This window comes from Parasteatoda tepidariorum, chromosome 7 (assembly GCF_043381705.1).
Source record: "Parasteatoda tepidariorum isolate YZ-2023 chromosome 7, CAS_Ptep_4.0, whole genome shotgun sequence".
Lineage (NCBI taxonomy): Eukaryota > Metazoa > Arthropoda > Arachnida > Araneae > Theridiidae > Parasteatoda > Parasteatoda tepidariorum.
Window position 1 is genome coordinate 14,182,827 of NC_092210.1, and position 27,109 is coordinate 14,209,935.

The following is a 27,109-nucleotide window of genomic DNA, read 5'->3' on the forward strand; positions in this document are numbered from 1 at the left end:
TCGTAATACTCTATTATTAAATACTGAATTATTCCTTGATTATATGCAGAGATTAAGAATTAATCTGATAAACTAATCATTATTAAATTATACAGAGATAAAAAATTATAGATAAAAAGGACCCGAAAAAAGGCCAGTAAAAAACTTTTGAGAAAGTGGTTTAAAAAATTAACACTTAAGTTTCCAGGAGATTAAACTTAAACTTATCTAGGGCTTTACTTGTTATTATATCCCATATTTTTTTTCTCTATATTTCGCTTCTAACTGCATTTGTCTTCAATTTCTCGCCCCAAAAGGAAATATTATTCGCAGAATACTCCCACTATTTTTCGCTTCTAATTGGATTTGTATTCTATTTGTCCCTTCTAAAAGAAGTCATGTTCACAGAATTCTTCCTCAATTTTTCGCTTCTAATTCGATTTATTTGGCTTAGATTTCTCCCTCCTTAAAGAAGTATTGTTCACAGAATTATCACTCTATTTTTTGTTATTAATTGTATGTATTTGTCTTCAATTTTTTCCCTTCTAAAAGAAATATTGTTTACAGATATCTCCCTCCATTTTTCACTTCTAATTAGATTTGTCTTCTATTTCTCCCTTCTAAAAGAAGTTATGTTCACAGAATTCTTCCTCAATTTTTCGCTATTAATTGTATGTATTTGTCTTCAATTTTTTCTCTTCTAAAAGAAATATTGTTAACAGATATCTCCCTCAATTTCTCGCTTCTAATTTGATTTGTCTTCTACTGCGCATTTGTAAAAGAATTATTGCTCACAGATTTCTCCCTCGGTTTTCGTTTCTAATTGGATTCGTCCTCTATTTCTCCCTTCTAAAAGAAGTATTGTTCACACAATTCTCCCTCTATTAATTTCTTCTACATATGTTTTGTTTTCATCCTTCTAAAAAAATTTTTTTCATGGTTACCATATGATGCGTAAAATTTTTTTATGTTTACACAGCTTGTCAATTTCGAGTGATTCTGAATCCCAAAAAAGTAATTGGTGAAAGTGATTCTAGTGATTTTTTTACATTTTTATACAATATATTCTCATTTCGTTTGTTACATTTGCAATAAAGAGTATCGAAATATTTGAAAATTAACTTATTGCTTTTAAAAAAAGTTTTGGAATACAAATTATTATTTCCATCCATATTTTTGATTTTTTTTAAAAAATGGTTGAAATCTTTTTCTTAAACAATGAGAAATGTTTGATTGTTACAAAAGTTTAAATAAGAAATTTAAAATCTCTTATTTCTGCAAATGAAAAATATTTTTCAATCTTAAAATTCAAAAATAACCATAAAAAATGACTTTAAACTAAAACTTCTAAATAAAAATTTGAAAAAAATTTTCGTAGAAGTTCTGAGAGATATTATGTCCTATTACACAACGAAATTTTTAAAATTCCTTGGAAGTTCTGAGAGTTATGTGCAACATATCGAAATCTATAAACACGAAAATTTCTAAGAGAAAGTTTTAAAGTTCCTTAGGAGGTCTGAGAAATATCATGTGCTATTTTCTTTTAAATCTAAAAAAAAAAAAAAAATGAAAGTTTATTTGTCAACTTTTTTGAAAAGTATTTACCATTGCAAAATCAAAATCAAAATCATAATCAAAAGTTTAAAAACTTAAAACAGAAAAAATACAAAGATTAAATGTTTAACATCAAATCCTAGAAGGCGATTGAGGACTTCTATTAAATAATTTAAATAAGTAGGTGGTAAAGTATAAACAAAATATTAAACCGAGAAAAAGTTGAAAAATCATGACAAACCTGGCTGCTTAATATCACTATAACATGGATTAGATGGTCGGTAATAGTCATTAAAGAGACTTGTTCTCAACTGGTAAAGCTATAGAAGAATTTCGAACTTTGAGTCAAAAATTTAAAACATTTTTATCTATCACAAATTGTTGTACTAAACGAATTCTACATTACTTTGTCCGGAGTGATTTGATCCCCGGAATTAACTATAGTGTCACTTTGATCTATTGCTTTTATACCACAAAAAGAATTAGGAGATGCTTTGATGTAGATATCGGTGTCTGATCCCGGTTCTTTTTTCTTGTCTCCAAAAAAGAAGTCAACCTACAAGAACATTATATTTGCATTTGAATTAAGATTTGTATGATAGCAATAACAGATAAATTTTACTGTGTAACAGATAGAAGGAATAACATGTAATATAAGACGACTGCAAAAATTCTTTTCTGATTTAAAACCATATGATATACTACTCATATTTATTAGAAAGGCATTTATTCATCCACTGGTTGTGGTTGTGTGAATGGCGTGGCAGAAGTCGAATTCCTGACCATAGATGGCGTCACTAAAAAACAGGAACAATCGTACCCCCCACTGCCTAAAAACAGGCATACGACAAAAAACAAACAAACTTATTCATCCATAATACACTTTCTTCTGTTATTTCTCTCAATGCTTCACACATTTTTGGAAACATTAATGCATGATTTATCTTAAAAGAAAGCCACAAACGTGGTTTAAATTTCTGCCACAGAATGAGAATTTTTTTTTATATAATTTTGTCGAAAGTGAATATATTTCAATATGAATTTTTTTGCATATCTTGGTTACGTTTCATAAGTTTTTTGTATTGATTTTTTTCTATATTTTGTATTAGTTATCGTTTATTTTGAATGTTTCAATTTTTAGTTTGTCTTGTTTATCATAAGGGATCTAGATTTGTTTTGTTTATATTTAGTTTAATAGATTTCTAATCGATTTTTAAAACTCTATCCTTCAAATCATTAAATTATCATCAAGTAAAATTTTTTTTTTGAATCAATGTCTTGGTTATTTCACTTTAAACATATGTATTATTGATTGTCTTTTTCTCGGCAATTATTTTTTTTTTTATCTTTTATTACCGGTGTAGAACAGAAGAGCCAATTTTGAGTTTACGATTATCAATTCTCAACTTCGTAGCCTTGTAGTTTTGAACCCAACCCAAAAAACAATGGAACTCTTGAATCAAGCAATGGGACTAACTAGCGAGTACGTCCTTTGATTTAACTAACCAGAATTTACGTTATTTGTGTTACATGAAGAGGAAAGTCATGAATCCGTCCACAGTTAGCCCAATGGCAAGGAGATTCTAATTCATGTTCCGTCTACCACTGAGGATATTTTACGTCAGCACAGTGGTCGGTGCGAACCAAGAGCAGCATTTGTACCATCCAACCATAGGCGTATTTGAACGTGGGTCACCTCAAAGGAAGAAGAGCGCTCTATCTGATAAATTGTATTAATTTCAAATATAATTTATTTGCACTTTTAACTTAAAATATTTATCAACAATATGGTTTGTTTTGTTGATTCAGCTCGGTTATTTTCAATATATAGTATTGGTTATCTCTTATATTTAGAATATATTGTGCTTTACTTTTTGTATTTTTGATTTCTAATCGGCTTAGATTACCTTGTTTTTAAAACATTTATCAACTGCGATTTTCATAGAATCAGCAATTATTTCTCTGTTGTCTTTTATGTAATATATGAGGAAAACAAATTCGGGAGCGAGATACTGACGAATCTGTATTGTAACTTCTACTTTTCCAAGATGAGGTTGATAGCTGAAAGTAAACACAGTAACTGAATATGAAATATAAGCTAATTGATATTTACTGAGGAACAGAGATGCCAATTGTTCCGGACACTCCAAAGTAATTAAGAAAACGGTAAATAACTACAAAGTAAATTTTTCAAATATTTGAATATTTTTGCTGTCTTTTTAAAACTATAAAGTGGGGAATTATATAAGCCTACGAATTGTGTAGAAATAGTGGTGGATACAAATCTACTAAATCGAATTTATTAAACCAAGAATCACAATTGATAAACTACCACTTTAAAATATATATTAGCTGTCCGGAGCAAATTGGCAACTCTGGAAGAAAGATAAAATCTTAAAATAACATGTATCGAGATGATTTTGATTTTTAAATCAGTTAATTAAAAACATTTAAACAGAATGAAACTTTTGTACAAATACTTTGCAATTCATATAGATATTAATATTAGTATAATAATAAATAATGACAATAAATAATACCGTTAACTGTAACCCGAAAAATTATTAACGTGCATTTATCATCTTGTTTTTCTAAAAACGTTGTTATTATTAATAATAACTGAAATAACTGTAGTACCTGATTAGAATGTGTGGGACATTTTCCGGTTTACAATTGCCCGGAAATCTCTGCACTGATATTTTTAAAGGTTAAAATCTACTGAATAGTTTATACTTGCCAGATATTCCTACATATTCCCTACAATGTTAAGGGCTGCTACCCGCTTTACACTAACTTGGATTCCCGACACAGATATTTTTAAGGTTCTGGGTAATTGCCCGATTTACATTAGATCGGTATTCCCTACACTTTTTTTTCCTTATCTTGACATGCACTTACTTTCTTTTCTTCATAGGGATATCCCATGGTGTTTTTACATGACGAATTTTCGCCATAAAACTAAGGTGTGCTTATAGCTTGCGAAAAAAATTTTCCAAAGACCATGGTGCACCTTTGCCATACAGCTATGGGAACATTTCTTTATTAGAATTTTGCCTATAGAATATTAAGAGTTATAGATGAATAAATTACCATTTATTGGGAAACACCTAACAGCATCTACACAGTACCATTAGGTGCACAGTGGAATTACAGTAATTAGATGTAGAGCACCACCTAAGGGCTAACGGCATTTTCGGTCATAGGTTGCAGCAATTCTCGATCCTTAACAATGAGCCATAACTACCATAAAGGAGTTCGGGTTAACTTTTTGAGGTGCAAATCCAATCGAGTCTGAAGGTTTTATATCTAAGCCCCCCAAGCCCAAGATCACTAGGATTTTTCAGTGTCAGAGCTAGGTGTTCATTCCCGAGATCACGAAGTTTTTTTTTTGTGTTCGAGCCCATCTCAGTCCGAAATTCAAGTAACAGAAGGCCAAATTTTACGAAAGGGAAATTTCAAGTAAATATATTATTGATTACTAACATACAGATAGAATACTTCTTAAGTTTTTAAACCTTATAATTACTTAAACATTTCTGCATTTTAACCAACAGATTTTTTAAAATTTGTTTATTTTGGAAGTCCTAAGAAAGTACACGAAAACTTTAACACGAGCCCGAACCTATCCGAGCTCGAAAGCTTCCCTCATATAACGGCCTCGAGTCCATGTCGGTCTCAAGCTGAGTCCGTTTTATCTTTATATACCCTAAAAGATTTTCTCAGCATTCTTTTTTTTTTTTTTTTTTTTTTTTTTTTTNTTTTTTTTTTTTTTTGGCATTGAAAGTTTAACTTTGAGCAGCTAAAACTATTAATTGCATCTTTATTTAAACTTCATAATAATAAAAATTAACCTACTTTGTTGGTGTATATAAAGAAGAATTAAGAAATTCAGCATTAGACTGATTTCCTATTTCGGCAGAACTTGGTTCGATTTGAAATTCCTCTCCCTTGATAACTGCATTGGAATTCTTGAATTTTTTAAAAATGTCAGCTTGAGGTTTATAACTTTCAGTAACGGAGTCTTCCAGCATTACAGCTTCTTGATATATGATCTAAATAAATAATGCTAATTTAAATGTAGCATAAATAAGTACTGATTAGAAATATTAAAAAAATATTAGAGTAATTGAGGAACAAATTTGACAAATCATTATTTAACGAAGTAAAATTAAAAAAAAATACAAGTTTCTTTAGCTGGCTAAGCATTAAATTCAATTTTTAAAAACCACTGAAGAGGGTAAAATTTAAAGCAAGCAATGGCGAGTGTGGGTATTGAATGTTTCCTTATTAAATTACGAAGGATAAAAAAGGATGACCTTTTTATTTAATAAAAAAAAACTACAATTCATTTCTGAAGAGCTAACTGTTATTAGAAACATAGTAAAAATTGTCAAAAAATAATAAAATATTTAAATAGTAATGTAAGAATAATATGAAAAGTTTTCCGTAGAGGTTACTGTTATTAGAAATTTGGTAAAATTGTCAAAAATTAATAAAAATCATAAGTTATATTATCAGAATAAGACGTGATGAAAGGGTGAAGAAGAGTGAGCAAGAGTTTTTCTGGAAATTTTACTGTTTTTAAACTTGTTTAAAATTGTAAAAAAAGTTATATAATAGGAATAATACAAAGCAAAAGAGAGAGTGAGTGAGAAGTTTTCTGAAAAAGGTTACAATTTTTAGATTCTGCTTAAAAATTGCCAAAAAATAATCAACTTATAAGATACTATACAAGAATAACACGTGGGGAAAAAATAGAAGACGGGTGAAAAAGAGCGTGAGTTAGAGTTTTCTGAAGAGGATACTATTATTAGAAACTTGCTGCAAGTTTTCAAAAAAATATAAAAAATAAAATACATGAGTTGTAATAAAAGAACAATACGAGGTGAAAGTGAGAGTGAGAAGTATTCTTATTGGAAACTGTTATTGGAAACTCGTTAGGCATTACCAAAAATATAATACGACACATAAAATGCAATATGACACATAAAATGCTATAAAAGAATAATACCTCTCAAGAGAGAGTTAGCGATAAGTTTTCTGAAGAGGTTACTGTTATTAGAAACTTGTCAAAAAATAATAAAATACATAAGATAGAGTAAAAGAATAATACGAGAAGAGAAAACTTTTGGATGGAATGTTTCGGTCCAAGAGCTTCATGTCCTCAATTCAAGAATATTTCAATATTTGCCCTGCTACTTGTTTACGGAATTTCTTCGCTAATAAACGTTTGCCGTCTAAATCTTAATTTACGTACGTCATGCTTTGAACTCTTAATATAAAATATTCATTACTTCTATAGGTTGTATAAAGTGAACATACCACTAAAGTGAACATAAAGATTGTATAAAGCAAACATACCACTGAATAATATTCTAATTGCATTTAATAAAAGTTTTGAGTTTTGACAGTCAATTGCAATTTTTTTTAAACTTTTAAACGAAACGTACATACGTTCTACGCACTGCAATAGAAATTTGGTCCGAAGTATAAACACTTCAAAAGTGCTTAACTGGTTACTTGAAATTTCGAATATCAATCAAACAGGTTTCGGTGCTCTTTTTTGTCCCGGTAGTATCAAATCATGGTAGCTTACATTTCCTTAAATAGACATTTTCGAATAATTTTTTTAAAGCAGGATGTATTTACTATTATTTTTATATCACTAGCACTTTATTTTTACTATTATTTACACTATTATTTTTATAACACTATAACACTAGAAAGACGAAACATTGCTATACACCAGTAAGACTGAAGGGGCCAATGTATGCTCTTCAAGATCTTTCGTGTGTAGATCATATAAACACACAAAATCATAAAATCTGTTTTAATTAATTTAATAAAAACTTAATATAGACTTAATAATCGAAATTTCAGGGTATTTTATTCGATTCGGTTAGTAAAAATATTTGATAAACGGAACACTTTCTTTTTAATTATGCGTTAGATTCTTTAGATAATTGAGTTTTCTTTTCTCGATAAAGAGAAATTATAGATATTTTTTTTTTAATGAAACTGTGGTAGCTTATACTTTCCAATGGGTACCTTATACCTACCTGAAGCTATGGGTTAACTACAGAAATACCTAAGGGGCCATTCTGATCCTTCCAGTTGTTTCAGGTATAAAGCTCTATGTATAAGTTTCTGTAAGTCAAACACATGAATGATTCAATAAGCACTTTAATTGATCTTATTTAGATAATTGTTTCCTATTCTCTATAAACAACTATTATGGAAATGTTATTTTTTTTAAAATTATAACTGGGGTACTTAATACTTTTTAAAAAGTACCTTATACCTAAACCTGTCTGGGGTTATGGGATATCTACCAAAATACCCAAGGGACCACTCTGACTCTTCCAGTCATTTTAGGCATGAGGTTCTATGTATGCGTTTCTATAGGGCTTACACATGAATGGTTAAATAAGCACTTAAATTGAATCAAATTATGCAAAAGTCAGAAGTACTCAATTTTTTAGCAAGTTATTTTTTGAATTACAGAGAAACAAAACAACGGCCGAATTGGCATCATTCATTTCTCTAGAGTTAAGTTCTTTGATTAAGTGTTATGAATGTTTCTATTTAATGAAAACATAAGATTTTTTTCAAAATAAGCAGAGAATGAAAAATACTTAGAATATTAAAATTGGAACAATTATCAACATTAGATCAAGACAATACATCAGACCAAAGGATAAATTATTTACCTGATAAAAAAACTGGAAGTCTGTAGAACTTTCATCTGCTGTGTAAAAAACTTTTAAAGTTTGCTTTGTGCCACACTTAACTGGTTGGTGAAAAGCCTGGATCTGAATATAGCTGTTAGTGGGTGAATAATATGCTTTTAAGTGCTTTGTAGCTGCTGGTTGCTCTAGACTACTTGCTCTGTAAGTAGTATCACTTGAGTTTTGGGGTAAATAAGCCAACGACTTAGCCTGAGGAAAGAGTTCAGCTCAAATTAAAATCGAAGTTATGCTAAAATAAACATAGCTGTTTTCACATTTTTATAACTCTATGAACTACATCATTCTTTTACCATTGAAAGAGAGTACAAGTACGGCACTGGGTGTCTCAAAAGTTACCGAAGATTTGAATCATAGAAAAAATGACGGGTGCTGCTAAAAAATCAGCGATTTTATTTTCTCCAATTTCTGAAATTAGCTGCAAGACCGTCAAAAAAAATGGCTTAGATCAATAGCAGAAATATAACTATGAAACAATGTTTTCAAAATAGCCACCATTTGCATCATCGACGTGTCACAGTTACAGACAAAACTAACATATACCCGTGTATGTATTTCAGTTCCAATTCCCTGACATTCTGTAGAAAAGCTGTTTTTATGCTTTTTCACCTGAAAAGCGACATCTGTTGGCGATATTTTTAAAACTAGTTTTGAATTTTGATGAAAATAAACCTTGCTACCTAAGCAGACAAACTAAATACGACTGCATTGGTTTTTCAAGCAGTCGGTAATTTTTGGGAAACTCTGTGTTATACGTATTTGCTACAGCTGCTCGCTTTTCGCGTTTTAATACATAATCCTATCAAAAGATTGCGCTAGAATTGCCGACTGTCAAACAATTTTTTAATCAATTTTGTAACTTGATGAGAATAACTCTTCGTTTCCTACGCAGGCCAACTTAATACAACCGCAACAAAATGGCTGAAAATTGTTTCAGCTGTTGATGTATGAGTTGTAGATCTTAATTTTATAACACGATAAAATATTGTGCTAGTAGCGCCATCTGTTTAAGCGATTTTTATCTTATTTAAAACTTGGTGAGAATAACGATGACTTTCTGCACACAACGAACCATACAATTCCGTATCTTTCTATTTTTCCAAAATCCACTTTACAAATTATCAATTATTTTCGAAACTTTAACTATAATAAAAATCGTTACTCTTTAAGTTTCATTGATAACACCACCTATTAAAGTTGAGCAGACTTTCCAGAGCAGCTGATTAGAGTCTCTGTTATAGTTCATGATAAGCTTACTTCAGAAAAACTGTTATTTGTCCCGAGGAACACCCCAATCTATTATCATTCCGAAAAAAAAATTCTACTGCCCATGTTGAAAAATTTCTACATACATAATTATTCATGAAAAGATGAGGCTATTTTTAACTAATAAGAGGAAATTTTTAAGCTTAAGAAATAGCGAATATTGTCTACGTTGACTAGGCACACTCTGTGGTAAATGAACCAAGGTTGAAAGAAATTTTCTTTTAGTTTTCTTCCGTTGCTTGACAACTGCTGAAAGATTTTTCTCTGAAAAATCAATATTTTAAAGAGATCTGTAATTGTTAAAAATTAAAATTCACGGCCTCCCGAAAAAACTTAAAAGACCTATCGCCGTACGTTAAGTACTGGAAAAAATTTTATTGTGTAAAATTTTAAATACCATTTAAATATCATTGCGAGCCATAGCGTCTTTCAAAATTACACAGATGACTCTATTTTGAAGAAATCAATTTCTAAAAACGTGTATTTTCTTAATCTAATAACAAAGTCTCTGACAACAAATAATAAATAAATATTTTCTTTAAATACTTAGCTTTCTTAATTATGTTGGTATAAACTTCTTAATTTTGTGCACGGGGTTGCAGAATGGATAAATTATATTAATTTATGAATTATTTCCTGTTTTACTCAATAAGAAGAATAGGTATTCGGTTAGTATCAAATAAGACATATTTTTTACCGATATGACATTTATATTTAGTTTACCGATATGGCGTTGGTTATTTTTCATAGTTAACAATGAAATTTGTAACGAAATATGTGCTTGTCCGTACCTGTTTACAATACCCAAAGCACTGTCATGGTTTTATAATAGCTAATTTTATGGTATTCGGCTAACTCGGCTTTTATAATACATGGCTTTATAATACTTAATTATATATTTAAGTTTTCAAGTTTGCAAACTATTTAAATGTTAAAGAAATGAAAAAGGTAAAAAAATAAAAGTCAGATAGATTAAAAGTAGAGTAAAAAAATAAAGTCAAGATTTTGGTCATAAACACATTAAATACAGCTTTGTATTTTAAAACACTATAATTTTTTTTCCCATCTTACCTTTAAAGTTATCGAAACATCTTCCAGATTTTGTGGCAGAAAAGTGTATAGAATAACTCCCTTCAAATTGGATGTAAAATTTGAGCAAATTTCAATTTCCCTCATGGCATACCATACTGCAATACTGCGTTCTTTATCGATCCAAGTACAGATTTCTATAGTCTCATTTTCCGCAGGAGTATTGTCAGGTTTCAGTACTTTAAGCTGTGTGAATATTTCTTTTGTAATTAACATCATAATTATGACAAGTAATCATTATAAAACTTTATTACAATGAAATATATTATATTTACGGCATTAATTTCATTTCGATTCTATAGGATGTATATGTTAAAGTAATAAATCCGATTATTATTAAGCCTGACGACCTGTGCGCGAAGTCTATTAGATAGAAGATTTTATGGTAGAACAATTTAACTAGGACCGATACCGCACACCTTCTGTTCCAACTCAGGGTTATCAAAGCGGTCAGGCTTATCAAAGTGGTTAATGACCGTAGCCAGCGAGGCTTGACTTCGATGTTCTACTGGGAGAAGTGTCTTTACGATTAGTCCACTAAGGGATGATACAAATATAGCATTATGGGCCAGGGGTGGCCAACCTGCGGCTCGTGAGCCACATACGGCTCTTTGAAGGATTATTTGTGGCTCTCGTTAAATGTATCCGAGTTCCCTTTTAAATTATTACCGTTCCGTATGTGTTTCAAAATGTCTTTTACATTACTGAGAGCAAATATGAAAAACTAAGAGCAACGTTGTTCAATTCAAGGTGAGTTTTCAATTTCCAATATAATTATGACACAATAAGCATCTGGAGAATTAGAATTAATAGAGATGCAAGAAGATCAAGCTCTACAGTTAAAATATAAGTCAACGTCGATTACTGAATTTTGGAAATTTGTACCAGAACCGAAGTATCCTGAATTAGAAAAGGCAGCTTGTCGAATTATTTCAATATTCGGAACAACGTACTTATGTGAATCATTTTATTCCACTTTAAAATTCGGGAAATCCAAACACCAATCAGTATTAACTAACCAGCATCTCAAAGAATTACTGAGAAGTGCTGCCACCAATTATTCACTAAATTTTATAGAATTATCAAGAGAAGTAAAATAAATGTGTTTGATATTTAAATTCAATACACATATTTTGTATTTTTATTTAAATGTTTTCAATAAATATAATTTATGTAAAAAAGAATTTAATACCTTTTTTGCATACCTTTTAAATACGTATTTAATTGTGCTAGCGAAAAATTTCAAATTTTGAAAAATGGCTCGACTATCAAGGAGCTTGGTCACCCCTGTTATAGGCATTAATTTTATTGTCATTCTATATGGTGTATATATATCCATCATAAATTTTTCTAGGTGTTTTTTCATGCTTACTTTAAGCAAATTATTATTAGTATCAATTTTACATTGAATATTTCTAGCTGAATTTCCAGTTTTTTCGATATTTAAGTAAAATACTCAATGTTTAATGGCTCATTGCTTAAATGCTTGACTAAAAGCACTCAATGTTTAAAGTTTCACTTAGAATCTCAAACACCCGTCTCAAAAAGTGAAATTAAAACACTTTCTCAATCAAAATGAGATTTATAGTAACTTCATAATGATTCAACTTTTACTTATGTAAGCATGTATCGCACAGTTCAACTTAATGGAATCATACTAGAAACCTCAAAGATTATTTTAGTAATTTTTATTAGGAATTTTTGAATATTCAGAAGAATGTTTTAAAGAATTTCAGTTATTTCGTATGTGATGCGTTTGAAGTAACACCTTGTCAAACTTGCGGAGTTGTATTGGATTTTAAACAATATATGCAGTTACATTTGGTAGAAATGAAAAATTTAAACAACTAACTTACTTTTCCATTGTAAGGCATACCAGGTTTATAGTATTCTAATGAATCAAAAAATTCTAGTATTAATGGCATTGTTGTTCTTTCTAAGTACTGTTTTACCTCCATTTTTGCTCCTAAAATATGAAAATTCTATTTAAAATAGAGTTAAAAGAGTTTGGAAAACAAAATGGCTTTTCTATTTTTCAACCTAAAGTTCAAAAAAAATTTTTGTTTAAATTTTATGTAAGAAAAACTTTATTTTTATATAAGTTTTCAATAAAAATAATTTCCCACTTGAATATTTGAAAAAATAATTTCTCAAATTTTTTTATTAAGGCATTTTAACTATTCTTCATGTAATTTTTTACAAAAATATATTAATATAAAAATTAATGTATAAATTAATATACAAAACGATTTTTTAAAAAGCTACCTAAAAATAATATTAAAATGTGCTTAAAAGTTAATTAAAATTTAAGTGTATAGTTATATTTTTTAAAATTTAGTTTTACCAAATGTAAAAATATTTTCTAATAATATAACCACAGAATATATCTAGAATATATATAGAATAATATATAGAATATAACTACTTGTTTTTCAGAATATATGAAAACAGATATTATACATAACTGGAAATTTAAAAACAATTTTTCCAATTATTTTTTTAAAAAAATGTCAATTAAGAAAGGTTAAAAATATTTAATTAAAACTTTAATAAGAAAAATTAAGTATTTTTGCTATAACATATAAGAGTATGAGCATTAAAGACATTAAAAATATAGTCAACCCAAAAGTGGCCTTATATTACAAATCTATAATGATTCTAGATTTATCTAGATCAAATAAATATTGCAAATTTATCATAGAATAAGCTTAAGGTAAAATATTGTTAAGATTATTGACTGAGATAAGACTACGAAAAAATTATTAAGAAAAATTATTACAATATTGCTCTGAAAGACTTTTACGAGAGACTTTTATATTATACATATTTTTATCTGTTCATTTGTTTTATTACATTTTTGATATGGATTCTAAAGTTCATAATAAGGATGGTAAAAACGGAATGGCATAGTACACTATCTAGCCATTAATGACCCGACACTGTGAATTTCGGCGGTGGAGGAATTATGGTGTGGTCCTGTTTCTCATGGTTTGTCCTTGGACCCTTGGTGTTAGTGCGTGGAACCCTGAACGCAGAAGGGTGTAGAGACATCCTGGACAATTCGGCACTTCCCACACTGTGGCAACAGTTCGGTAATGGCCCGTTTGTGTTTCAACACGATAACGCTGCCATTCATAAAGCACATGCCATCACGGACTGGTTTGATGAAATGGGGGTGCAAGAGCTTGACTGGCCTTCCCAAAGTCCCGACATCAATCCAATTGAGCATCTCTGGGATGAGTTGGAGCGCCGGTTGAGGGCCAGACCACAACGCCCCAAAACCACCACTCAACTCTTCGCCATGTTACAGGAGGAATGGCGGGCAATACCTGCCGCCGTGTACCAACACCTAGTGGATAGCCTTCCTAGAAGGGTTAAAGCTGTGATTCGGGAGCGTGGCGGCCCTACGCCCTACTGACTTGATACTAGCACCTCATGTATCCGAAATGAGGGGTGTCCGGTCATTAATGGCCAGATAGTGTATATCACAAATCAGTTCCTAATTGCCTATAAAAATCAGTTCCTAATTGCCTAATTGCCTTCGAAATTCAAACTTTTGCTGCTCAATTTTCACACTAAGCTGGCTTTCTCCTAAAGAAATTAGAATATAAATGGAATATTCCATGTTTCTTACCTGTTCCGTCTTCTATAACTTGTGCAGATATTTGTATTTTTGAATAAGTATAAACATTCCCTGGTTCAATTAAAGGCACATATAAATCAACTTGGTAGCAGCCATGAATCTGAAATAATTAAGTTTATTTATTTATTTATTTTTTTTGAATTTCTGCTACCTACTGTGTATTTTATCATTCAGATGCAATAAAGTTTGATGTTTGGTACCCAAAGACACACTAGAGTCATTAGAAAAGAATGTAAAATCTTAGTAGGAATTTAAAGTTTTTGGTCAAATTGATAAAATGATGAATGAGAGAGTACCTTAAAAATTTAAATGAATAAGGTCTGTTCGAAAAGTATTCAACTATAATTTTTTTATCTTGAAGTCTGGAATTTTACGAATATTAGTAGATATATATCTTGCATTGTAAAAACTGTGGAGTAATATCTTATCGAATATGGTGCTGAACAACTCAAAAAATTGTGTGAAGGAACACTTTATTCCTGGTTAACACCATATCAAGCGCTTATATACGAATAAAAGGTGTAATATAAATCTAAACACCTATGATAGAATACGCTTACACTAAATTCTCCCTCATTCAAACAAAACGTAAATTATTTTCCCTTTCAAATTATTGGCGAGCTTTTTTATCGATAGAAGTTGCTTTCACAATTAAGAGTTGTTGTTTATGAATTATTGCGATTTAAATGAATGATTTGTTATACACCGTTGAAATAGATATGCATGTTTTTAGTTGTGTAAAAAACGAAAATTTAATTTTATATTTTTAAATCTCTGTGAAATGTACTAAATGATTTTATCAACTGATTAATGATTTTAAATGATTTTTGACTATTAAATGATTTTATCAATTTTATCAACTTCTGTTATGCCTTGCTTGAGTTCGTTTCCATGTGTTGCGCGTTTCGCTGTGTTTCTGCTTGTTGTAAACCTACCAGTACGTGGTTCACGTTCCACTTCTAATTTCCATGTTGTTCAACAGGCCATTTTCAAAGCAATCATATAATTCCTCTACTTGTGTGATGCTTATTACATCATCCTCCAATTTTTTTTTTCATTTTGTGATTTGTCTCCACTTATCACGCAGAAATGAATATTCCAAATATTCACACACGCAAGAATTTGACAAAATTTGATGTTATAGCATTGTTATATTTTTCTGACATTTTGTTCCAAATTAAATTTTTTTGACTCTTATTCAATTTAAAAAAATTTAACCCTCGCCTAAAAATAGTTGTGAATCCCGCTCTCAGGCACATAGTAAAAATATAATTTTAATGTAAATATGCTGTTTTAACTTCTTCAATCCCTTCCTTTTTAATTTCATTTACGTCAAATCATTTAAACTTAAAATTTACAAACTAAAATTAGATAATTTTTCTAAAAAATATTGCAATATTTCTCTAGTTTTCCCAAGAATGTTTCCCACATTGAATGTCCTTTAAATGTTTTCTAAGGTCTGGCGATATATAGTTAGTTACTGAAACTCTAGCTATATGTCTCAAAAAACTTCCTGTAACTTTGAGAAAAGCTCTGATTCTCCCAAGAATGTTTCCCACATTGACTGAATTGACCCACATTGACTTTTTTTGAATGTTCTCTAAAGTTAGGTCGGAAATAAATGTCTGCGATACATGCAGGGCCGGCTCATGCTCGTCTCGCCCCCCCCCTACCGTCTTCTAACTTCCTAATATATTTTTTCGCTAACACAACACTTTATTCATAATTACGCTGTTTTTTACTACATAGGTATATTATCACATTATTCAATAAAAATATTGAATCAAACGAAAAGAATATAAGTAATTAATATATGCATTTAAAAAAAATCATACAATAAGCTTAAATATTAACTCTTCTAACTTTTAGTGTTACAAAATCGTTCAAGACATCCTGAAAGTTAACCTTTTCCAATACATCATTTTCAATTGCCATTATGGCCAATGAATTTAAACTTCACATTTGTCAAGTTCTGTATTAGGTAATAAAATATGAAAAAAATAACAAAACTTACGTATAGTAATTTTAACTTCAGTTTACACTACACGGATTTTTACTCGTCGTTTCACCGATTTTCTCGAAGCCCGAAGCACTTCTGCAGTCTTTATAAATAAATATCCAATACTTAGCTCTAAATTCGTAAGTTTTGAAACACAAACTGTAAAACTCTCTATTCATTCACAGCCGTAAAACTCGCAAACAAATTGCACGAAGTGAAAATTCAACGATTACATTAAAAATGTTGTCTATGACACAATACAACGTATGTATTTAGCGGATCGGGGAATTTCCCAGTCATGCGGCGAAAGAACTAGTACTGCCAACCTTATTTTTACATACTCTTTGGTAGCTTGGCAATAGAATATACATACCTGTGGTAGGTACCAGAACAGTAACTGTGCATTCACAACGTAGAATTTTGCGCGTTTTTCAAGCGTGTTGTGTTAAAAAAGCTGCTCTTGCTGTATACTCATCTGATTAGTCGGCGTTAAAATTACCGCGATAAAATTGCTTGCTGTTATATTATTGCGTTATATATGAACTAACTACTATAATATTAATATCTAATTTGGAATGCGTTCAGAAATGTACTAAAATAGCGTCGATGTAATGTACAGAGCAAGACAATCGTCATTGAAATTTCGAATTAAATTTTTACTGTTTAAGAAACATTGTCAATTTTTTTCTCTGTAGCACAGGGCCCCTGAACGTGGCGGGGCCCCTAGGCAGTTGCCTACAGTGCCTAATGGATAAAACGGCGCTGGAGTAATCAGCAGTAACTCTAACAATAAGCCTCCAAAATCCACCAGTAACTTTGAGATTACCCAGCATAAAAGAAAACTAGAGAAATTTAAAATATATTTGAAGGATGATTTTACATCTGGAGTAGATGAGAAAAAATTGTACACTCGCACAATTTTCATAATTCAAAACTTTATATTGAACGGAATTACCTGTGTGTAAATATCCATTGTTGGTACTGGCTTTTTAGGTAGTCCGTAATGAGCGTAAAGACTATGTAAAGAAAAAGCCGTGAAATTTAACATTCCAGTGACGGGTAATCCATACTTGTACCTGAAATTGAAAATATCGAAACAAATTTTTAGTTATTAAAATCAGATTGTTACAAGGTATTTATACTAACACCAGTTACAAGATATTAAAGAAAGCTGCAAAATACTTAAATATTGGTAATAACTTTTTGGGAATGTTTCCATAAATATTCTTTTTAGTTTAGTGTTAGCTTTTCGAAATAAAAAGTGTGTACGCTTAATAAAGTAAACTTACTTTTTGTTACGAAAAAAAAACATCACAATGTTTAAGCAGAAAAAGATGCCTCTCTTCATTGTGCTGCTATCTAGTGTAAATTTCGAAAATTTTTAAAGTAACTATTTGGAAACAAAGCAGTATTTTTGGAAAAAGTGTGGCTTTTCACTAAATTATTCAAAGCACTTCAATTATGAAATACCAGCCTTATACATTAAAATATGTTTAAAGTTTAACTTGATATTTCTAATGAATAAAATTATTACTATAAAATTTATGGCAGTAAAATAAAGTATTTTTGCATGCCATTTGTTTGAAATCATAAAGGCCCAAAGATAGTTATCAGGATCGAACGTCATGGTTTGGTGACTGCTCAGAGGAGATAATTGTTTTTCGAAAATTCAGATAAATCCACTTAGTAGGATGAAAATTTAGAGCTTCATTGAAACAAAAAGGAATTTAGACATAAGAGAACTTTAAAGTAACTATCTTCAGCTTCAACCTTCGACAGAAACAAACCCCAAGATGTTCGATATCGTCCGGTTTCAAATCTCACTTTTACCACTCCTTTGTGCAAATTTGCTTCCTCGATCTGTTCTCTTTTCGTTTTCTTTTCTACTGTCGCTGACCACACTAATATTGTCCTTACGTTTTACTTAAATAAATGATAACGATATTTTCGAATCTCTTATAATGTTTTCTAATAGCAGTGTATAAATTTTAAAAATATATATCAAGGACGAATATTTCAGAACTACCCTACATATCTAGAAATATAGAGTGCAGAAATATTCTTACTTTGCACACACTTCTATTAAAATATTTTCTTCAGTTGACAATATGAATGATGGTAAATTCAATTTAACTTCAAACGTAGGTGGGTCTATTATGAGAAAAAAGTAATGATTAAAAGTCATTTTATTATGAAGAAGAATAAATTTTTTTAAAATTATTTTATGGATGATGTTTTCAAGATAAATATAAACAGCAACAATCTCTTGCTCTTGACCTGCTCTATTTCCGGTTGGAAAGTATAGAGCTGCTTACTACAGCTTATTCGGCGAGGTGATATTTTCAAACACATAGTTTTGTTCTTATAATAAAAGAAGTAAATTATATAATTTCTGAGCTTAAATCTACTGTATTCCATAAGATATTAATGATATTAAGTAGTTTTGGTGAGCTTGAAGTGAAAATTTGTTTCAGTTATTTATAGATGCATTGTTAAAAATTGTGATATTATTGGTAGATTTAGAATGAACTCACGTTTTTGGCAGTCACGATTCGCCCTCTTTCAATTTATTTATTACTGTTTGTTCTTGTTGCAAGCTGTGCACCATCATGCGTTAGTGTTAGGCTATGGTTCGAGCAGCGATATAAAGTTCATTTTTCAAATTATCATTTAGGTTTAAATTTCCAAGTTTGTATATTGTTGACAAGTTAAAGTGTTTTACAACCACTCTGTATTTTAAATGGCGATTCTTACGTCTTGAAATGACAGGTTCTTCAAATGACCATTCTTATAACGATTTTCTTTACTATTGAAATACTATTGAAGAGAGTATCAGAATACAATGACCACGTTGTGAGCCAAATGGCCACAAAATACACCGGAAACAATAACCCGGAAGTATAGGCAGTAAAGAGCTTGCAGTGCTCCCTAGTGTAGAAAACACCATCTGTTATAAACTTTGATAACTAGTATTTCACGCTTTTGAAACTGCAATGATTTGTCCAATTAAGGATAGGGAATATTCTGTGCTACGTATATCAACTAAGCAGCGTAAATAAATGAAGCACACTCTACTGTTTCTGTTTCATAAACAAGAACCTTTCTCTATTGAACACAAAATTTAATTCTGTTTCTCATTCTGTGATATTCTGTGTTTCGATAATGAGCTAGGTTCTTTCTATCGGAAGGTTCTTACCACTGTTTCAATTGATTAAATAATAACCTTTTTCACTGTTAAAATAAAGAATATAATTATGTGTTTCATTATGTGTTGTGTTTCATTTTGTGACATTCTGCGTTTCGACAAAGAGGAAGATTTTGCTTATGAGAGGTTCTAACTATTATTTCGTTTCCATGCACAAGAAACTTTCTTTGGTCAAAACGTAGAATGTAATTATGCGTTTTATTGTGTGTTGCGTTTCCTTTTGTGACATTCTGCGTTTCAACAAAGAAGAAGGTTTTGCTTATGAGAGGTTCTAATTATTATTTCGTTTCCATACACAAGAAACTTTCTCTGGTCAAAGCGTAGAATGTAATTATGCGTTTTATTATGTGTTGTGTATCCTTTTGTGATATTCTGCGTTTCAACAAAGAAGAAGGTTTTGCTTATGAGACATTCTAACTATTATTTCGTTTCTCTAAACAAGAAACTTTCTCTGATTGACGCGTAGGATATAATTATGTGTTGTGTTTCATTTTGTGGCATTCTGAGTTTCGACAATGAGGAAGGCTTTGCTTATGAGAGGTTTTAACTATTATTTTGTTTCCATAAACAAGAAACTTTCGCTGGTAAAAACATAAAAGGAAATTAGATGCTTCATTATGTGTTATGTTTCATTTTGTGACATTCTACGTTTCGACAAAGAGGAGGAATGTTTTGTTTGTGAGAGGTTCTAACTATTATTTTGTTTCCATAAACAGAAAACTTTCTCTGGTCAAAACACAGAAAGTAATGTGTTTCATTTGCATTTTGTGATTTCTTCTTTCATTGTGCGATGTTTTGTGTTTCGACATTGAGAAAGATTCCTGTTTATGGAACCGAAACTATAATATACTTGCTTTTTATCACTATTCGTGCTTCATTCCCGTTGTTTAATAATATATTTAAATATTATGATTTATTTAAATGATAAGAAAAGCATATATTATTTTTATTTCATACCAAATTCATCAACAGCAAATTCTGTCGTGTGAAACTCATTTGCTACTGATACGTTAATTGACCAAGTACCCAAGGAAGGCTCCTCCGAAAGTTTAAACTCGTTTTGTGCTATGCCTAGTGAAAAATAAAACACGTTAGATTGAATCAAAACACATAATTATGATAAAAACTATTATAATTTTTTTAAGCAGTGAAAACCGATTACGAATTCGAAAGTAACAAAAAATTGAACATTAATTTTTTTTTAATGAAATAATACGTTATAATTTTACTAACTTCATTAGTAAAACTTAACAAGACATTTAAATTTAGAAACTTTTCTCAAATCTAAAATACTATACTTAGTTTTTTTTCATTTAATTTTACTTTTTTATTTTGCATGTTCCGGCACTTTTTCCCTTAGTAATTATTACTTAATTACTTAGTAATTATGACTGTAATTTCGGTGCATTGTAGCTAATTCAAGCATTTGTGCCATTAACTTCTGTGTCCAATTTTATTCATGCATTATAAATAAAGAGTATTGTTCATTACCTACTTTTTGTGCTTTTAAATCGCTTACAACGATAAAAATAATGATAAATCTGAAAATATCCCTAACTTGTTGACCATTTCGGCATGAGATGGCCTTTCGCTGTAGAAGTAAAAACTATTTGGTAACAATCTAAGCGTAGAGTACAGGAAAGTATTTGTTTTATGAAGAATCAGAAATTTTTCGGGTGAAATTAATATTAAGAATAAATTCAGTTAATAATCTTTGGGAATCTGTATTTACTTCTTTATGATATAAAGTTGAAATGATATTTTTATTTTACTTTTATTTCTTTCATTTATTTTTTTTAATTTCTTATTTTTAAGGGTATATGGGCTTAAATATTTTGTTTAAAAATATTTACCTTTTACTAATTCTATGTCCTCAAAGTGAAACAGATGTGTTCCCATTGGATCGGCAACATATGCGTTAGCTGTCTGAAGAAAGTGAATGAATTAAAACAATAATTATTTTTATTTTATTAAAAATAAACACTCGGTAAATTATTTTGCCCTCAAAATAATTAAAAATTAAAAAGAACATGTCGAATGAAAATGCTTTAAGGAATTTTTATTGATTTTAAAAAAATCAGCCCAAAGCAATTTGTTTTATATTTTACAGAAGAGAGTTTTTCTCTTTTAAATTAATTATGCCTTATTCTAAAAGAATTATTTTTCAAAAATGAAAAAGTTATTTTCAGAATAAAGGACAATTTTCGGTAAATTAATTTGAATTATTAAGGGAAATTTGAGGGATAATTTAAGGAAATATCAGGTTTCAATTAAGAAAAAAAGCAGTTAATTTAAAATTCAATAATAGAAAAATATGGAGATGCTAATGTATGGTTAGCTGCTCACTGTTCAAGAAGCCATGTATTTATTTTTATCATGCTCCGAAATTCATTACATAATTTATCCATATTGATCCTGTGGACATATTGCTTAAGAAAAGAAAATAAGTTTCTATTATGTGTGTTTTTAAAAGGCCGCAATTTGATTAAAACGAAATTAAATTTTTTATGAAACTTTATTAAGTTTAAGATTACTAAAATGAGTAGGAATTAGTAAAAAAGAATACCAATGTGAATGAAAATAAATATTAATGCATAGTATCAAAACTCTAAGAAAAATGTCAATTTATGTGAGCTGTTAATTAAAATGACTCTTATAACATATTTGAGAGCCAAAAAACATACTTACGTTATCTTCATTACCTGGTTTGAAATCTTTGTTCACTTTCAGTATTCTAAATTTTACTGCAAGTAAATATATCATAATAATATTTATAACATATTTCATAAAATACTCGTAAAATATTTCAAAATATTTTTATTCTTAGCGTAGCTAATTTATAGGATGCTAAATTTTTCACCTTATTTCACTTGCGAACTTTTCCGATTAGGCAATTGTCAAATGGTTGTGAAAAGACAGTCGAAATAAAATTGTCGGTAAAATTTTTCCTGTTAATTTATTAGGGTTATCTATATTCTACATAACTTGATTATCTAAACTCTAGATAGCCTTGACATATTTACGTGTAGTGGGAATCAAAATCATTTTAAATTCAGTTCAAAAATGAAATACAGCAGAAAATTTTCAATGGTTTGCAGTTCGTATTATTTTGGAAATTGGAATCTAAGGATTATTTGAGTTTTTTAAGTTTTGATAAGAATTATTTTTGTTCAATTAACAAGAAATTTAAATTGTTATTCTTCTTCTTCAATGGCGCTTCAGCGCAGGGTGAGCCATGGCCTTTCTCAAATGCAAGTTCCAAGCTTCCCCCTTTGTTAAACTGTACCTGTTTATAATTTTGAGAACTCTTAATTCTTTTTCTAGGCAGTCGATCCACCTGATCCAGATGGTTTGGCGAAGATCTTTTTGGTGACCCGATCATCATTCATTCTAATCAGTTGTCCAGCCTATTTTATTCTTTGAACTGATATAAATTTTATTATGTCCGATTCTTTGTTGATCCCATAAAGTTTTAATTGTGTTATTTTTCTCCAACTATCATTCCCCCTGACACCTCCCGAAATGCTTCGCTGTATTTTTCTTTTAAAAACCGCTAAAACTTACTTATCACCTTCAGTTAAGCACGTCTCAGCGTACGTAAATGTGGACCTAATCAAAACTTCGTAGAGCAGTAATTTTGTTTTCCTGCTGATGAGACTAGATTTTAAATATTTGTGTATTCCATAAAAACATCTGTTACCCAGCTGTTATTCTGTTACGTACTTCTGGCGTTACGAAATGCAAGGGAAAAAAATTTAATTCTTAGTACATTTATTATAATTTCGCAAGAGAAATGTTTACGAAACTCATCCGTAAAAGGCATAACTTATATTAGTCATCATTATTTAAATGATACCAGAGCAATGAAATCTCAAGCTGACTTGTTCGAGTTGAACAAAAATTAAAAAATAATTAATTTCTTAGAATTAAATAATATTGAACTTCTTGTATTATTGTGTATATACAGGGTGGTCCCGAATTCATGGTACAAACTTTAATGGTAGGTACAGGACATTGTAACAATGATTTATTGTATAGGAATGTATAGTCGCAAGTGACGCGGTGAGGCGTAAACAGGGGAAATAAAAGGAAAGAGAAATGGAGTGATCGGTTGGTATCATTGCCGGTAGAGGGCAGTAGATGTCTAGCCGCCGTTGAAAATGATGCATCGCAGTAGGGAAAAGCGCCATTCACAATTCTGCTGCCGTAGACGATGGGTGACTCTACGTATGCAGAAAAAGCAGACATGCATTACATGTACGGCCGTGCAAATGGTAACGGCAGAGCTGCGTTACGAATGTATCGCGCGGAGTATCCTGATCGACGAATGTCGGATCATAGAATTTTTCAACGGCTGCATCGTCAACTTTGTGAAACAGGTGCGTTCGACGTCAACAGACATGACGCTGGTCGATTAAGAGCTGTACGCACTCCAAGGCTGGAAGAAAGCATCTTGAACATTGTGGCTGGTAGACCCGAGTCAAGCACAAGAACTGTTGCGCGTGACGTAGGTGTGAGTCATCAGACTGTATGCAGAGTGTTAAACGAAAATCGCTTACACCCCTTCCATTTTCAGAAAGTACAATCATTGAATCCGGCAGATTATCCTCTCCGCGTGAACTTCTGCCTGTGGGTGATGCAGCAATGTGCGTTGCAGCCAGATTTCGTAGGGGATGTGCTATTTACAGATGAAGCGACATTTTCACGCGAGGGTGTCTTTAATGCGCACAATTCCCATGTGTGGGCAACCAATAATCCACATGCAACGCGTCCACATGCGTTTCAACAACGTTTCTGTATTAATGTGTGGGCTGGTATTGTGAACGAATTTTTGATTGGCCATACTTACTACTCACGCGACTCAGTGGCGGAAGCTATCTTATTTTTCTGAAAGAAGTGTTACCACAACTGCTGCATGATGTTCCGATCGCCATTCGTAACCGCATGTGGTTTCAGCACGATGGGGCGCCAGCACACTTCAGCATTGATGTACGGAATTACCTGAATGCCACGTTTGGTGCTCGATGNACTCACAAATGGACCAATCAGAGGTTAGCGCTGATTTCCAGCTGACGGCGTCCTGTCCTAAGAAACCAGGCCTTTACACACTTTACAGTTAAATTTTTTTGACTACTATTAAATAAAATATTAAAATATTAAAAGTAATTTAACAAATATTAAGTAAAATATTTAAAATTATTTTTTTCCATAAATTACCGACTGATAAATGAATTTTATTTAGTGCTTTTTGTTTGACTTAAAAATTTCTAGTCATATAGCTAAATGCTTGAAAAGTAAAATCAACCTTAAGTTCAAACTTTTGACCTCTCTCTTGCCTGAAACATTGTTACAAGATTACGGCTATCCTCTATATTTTAAGGGTCACGAATTCAATCGTCCTGAAAAGTATGCTTATTCAGAAAAAGTACGGTTTTGAGTCTTATTCCGTAACTTAAAATACCATCTACACTAAATAAATATCATATTTCAAGTTAGGGTGTTGAGCCAATTAGATTAAGAATTAGTATACCGTTGCTAAAAATTACGGTACATGTAAATTTTTCGTTTTATAACATATTTCAATAAAAATGGAATGGAATTTATGATTAAAAGTACCGGCACCTTGAATGCCAGTACTTTTTTGCAATTTAATTGCATGTTTGTCCGGATTGGTAAGCTTATATATTTAAATGATAATAATATTTTGCTTTTCGACAAACAAATTTAAAATTATCATCCCCTATAAAGGTACAATCTCAAAAAGTAGCATTTATCTATAAAGTTCCTTAGCTGTAATCACTTTAAAATTGTCCGGATGTACATAATTATCTTTCACTGTATATAGTAGTCTTCCGTAATACATTACATATTACTATAATATAAAAATTTGAGTTTCATTTACTTGCCTGTTTGTCCTGGTTGGTATACAGGCTTATCTGTTTGAATGATGACAATATTTGGCTTCGGATAAACAAATTTAACAGTGTCATTACCCGTAAAGCTGTAATCCCCAAAAATTCCGTTTATTTTTAAAGTCCCGTAACTGTAATCAGTTTCAAAGTTGTCCAGAAGCCAGTTAAACGTCGTATATGCTTCACCTGTTAAAATATAAAAGTCGTTTAAAATCTGTTTTAAGAAAAAAATATTTAAATTATAATTATTATTTTACATAGCATTCAATAATCATTATTGCAAAGTTCAAATCTTTTCTTTCGTCATTCTTGCATTTTGTTTGTACTGCACGATTCAATTTAGGTTGTCAAATAATGTGTTCGTATACTATATATTATTAGCACAATTTACACTTATATAACTATAATTCCTATTGATAGCGTAACTTGAATTTACTATTCATAAATTTAAAATATATTTATAGATTTGGAATATATATATTAAGAAATGCTCATAAATTTGAAATATATTTATAAGCACATATTGTTTTGTATCTTTTGAAATCATATTTTGCTCACTTTCTTAATTGTTTTATTTAAATTCTTAAATTACTGTAACTAACTAGCATTAAGCATGCTTAGCATCTACTTATTTATTTAACAAAACACAATTTGATAATTATTCTGAGATGGAAAATAAGTAAAAGGTAAAAGACCACAAAAATAAAAGAAATGACCTCTGATTTTTACATAAACACATTGAAAAATTTATCTATTAACAGAAAAAAAATTCTTACAATGTAACTTTAAACATCCTGACATTCAAAGGTGAATAAAGAATACATTTCTTATTCTTTTTAAATCATAAATGTACACAATATATACGGTGCAGAAGAACACCCCATTTTCCATATGAACTTGTGAGCGAAGAGACATACATTTTATATTATAGAGACTTTAATAAATAATGTAGCGTTTTCATTGAGAAATTGAGGAAGAATAGTTTCTTTTTCGAAAACGAGATGGCGCGTTGACAGCGGAACATGTAGATTAGAATGAAGTGAATTTCTGTGTTGGTTTCTCTGAGAGGCATCGATGTGCTATGGAATATTTATTGTTCTTTTATCAGTTTCTTTAAAATACGAAAAGAAAGACGTATATTTGTTACAATTTTTAGAAAACAATTTTACCAATTTCTATCACTTATTTATTGATTATTATTTTGTGCTAAGTATTGTTAATAAGAAGCCTGCTAAGTATTGTTAATAAGAAAACAAGCAAAAGAAGGCTGCTCAACGTCGTTTCAAGAATTGGTGACGTTGATATACGTTCGCGATGGGACCTTGGAATCCATTTGGCATGTACTTAGCAGGCTCTCTGCATAAGGATAATGGATTTTTCTTAACTCGGAACAGAGTATACTCGTAGTTTTCTACTCTTTTTACAGTTCTGCTACGTTACTAATTTGGATTAGGATGCCTTTCTTAATTTTTTTCTGTGTTTCTTGAAGTTTTTGTTTTTAACAGCTACTAAAACCAGAAAGTCCTAAGTGTTCTCCTTACAATTTAAAGTGCAAATGTTAATGTATCCTTCTGTGCAAAATTTATTATATTACGAAAATTAACAAATATCATTTTTCTCCTAATTTGTAAAGCTTGTGTTAATTCTTCAGTTCTAAAATTACTCATTAGATGGCTTTGTAAGTCATCGCGACTGCTCTATACGATAAGATTTTTA

At 30.4% G+C, this 27,109-nt stretch overlaps 1 protein-coding gene across 6 annotated transcripts in view; it reads right to left on the reverse strand.

The window, feature by feature from the left end:
* The window catches only part of LOC107450332 (alpha-1-macroglobulin), a 76,046-nt gene that overhangs the window by 35,398 nt on the left and 13,539 nt on the right, over nt 1-27,109 (reverse strand). For 3 of the 6 annotated variants that reach the window (XM_071183085.1, XM_043047101.2, XM_043047100.2), the window contains exons 4-17: nt 25,388-25,579; nt 22,170-22,225; nt 21,335-21,407; nt 20,439-20,552; nt 18,343-18,427; nt 17,232-17,352; nt 14,269-14,377; nt 12,491-12,600; nt 10,617-10,820; nt 8,244-8,471; nt 5,389-5,585; nt 3,441-3,594; nt 1,940-2,089; nt 1,775-1,853 (exon numbers count right to left, since the gene is read on the reverse strand). In XM_071183085.1, the coding sequence (XP_071039186.1) occupies nt 1,775-1,853; nt 1,940-2,089; nt 3,441-3,594; nt 5,389-5,585; nt 8,244-8,471; nt 10,617-10,820; nt 12,491-12,600; nt 14,269-14,377; nt 17,232-17,352; nt 18,343-18,427; nt 20,439-20,552; nt 21,335-21,407; nt 22,170-22,225; nt 25,388-25,579 (1,872 nt within the window). Of the gene's footprint in view, nt 1-1,774; nt 1,854-1,939; nt 2,090-3,440; nt 3,595-5,388; nt 5,586-8,243; nt 8,472-10,616; nt 10,821-12,490; nt 12,601-14,268; nt 14,378-17,231; nt 17,353-18,342; nt 18,428-20,438; nt 20,553-21,334; nt 21,408-22,169; nt 22,226-23,045; nt 23,138-25,387; nt 25,580-27,109 lie in introns of those variants that run through there. The other 3 variants (XM_071183087.1, XM_071183088.1, XM_071183086.1) reach the window with 3 other exon arrangements.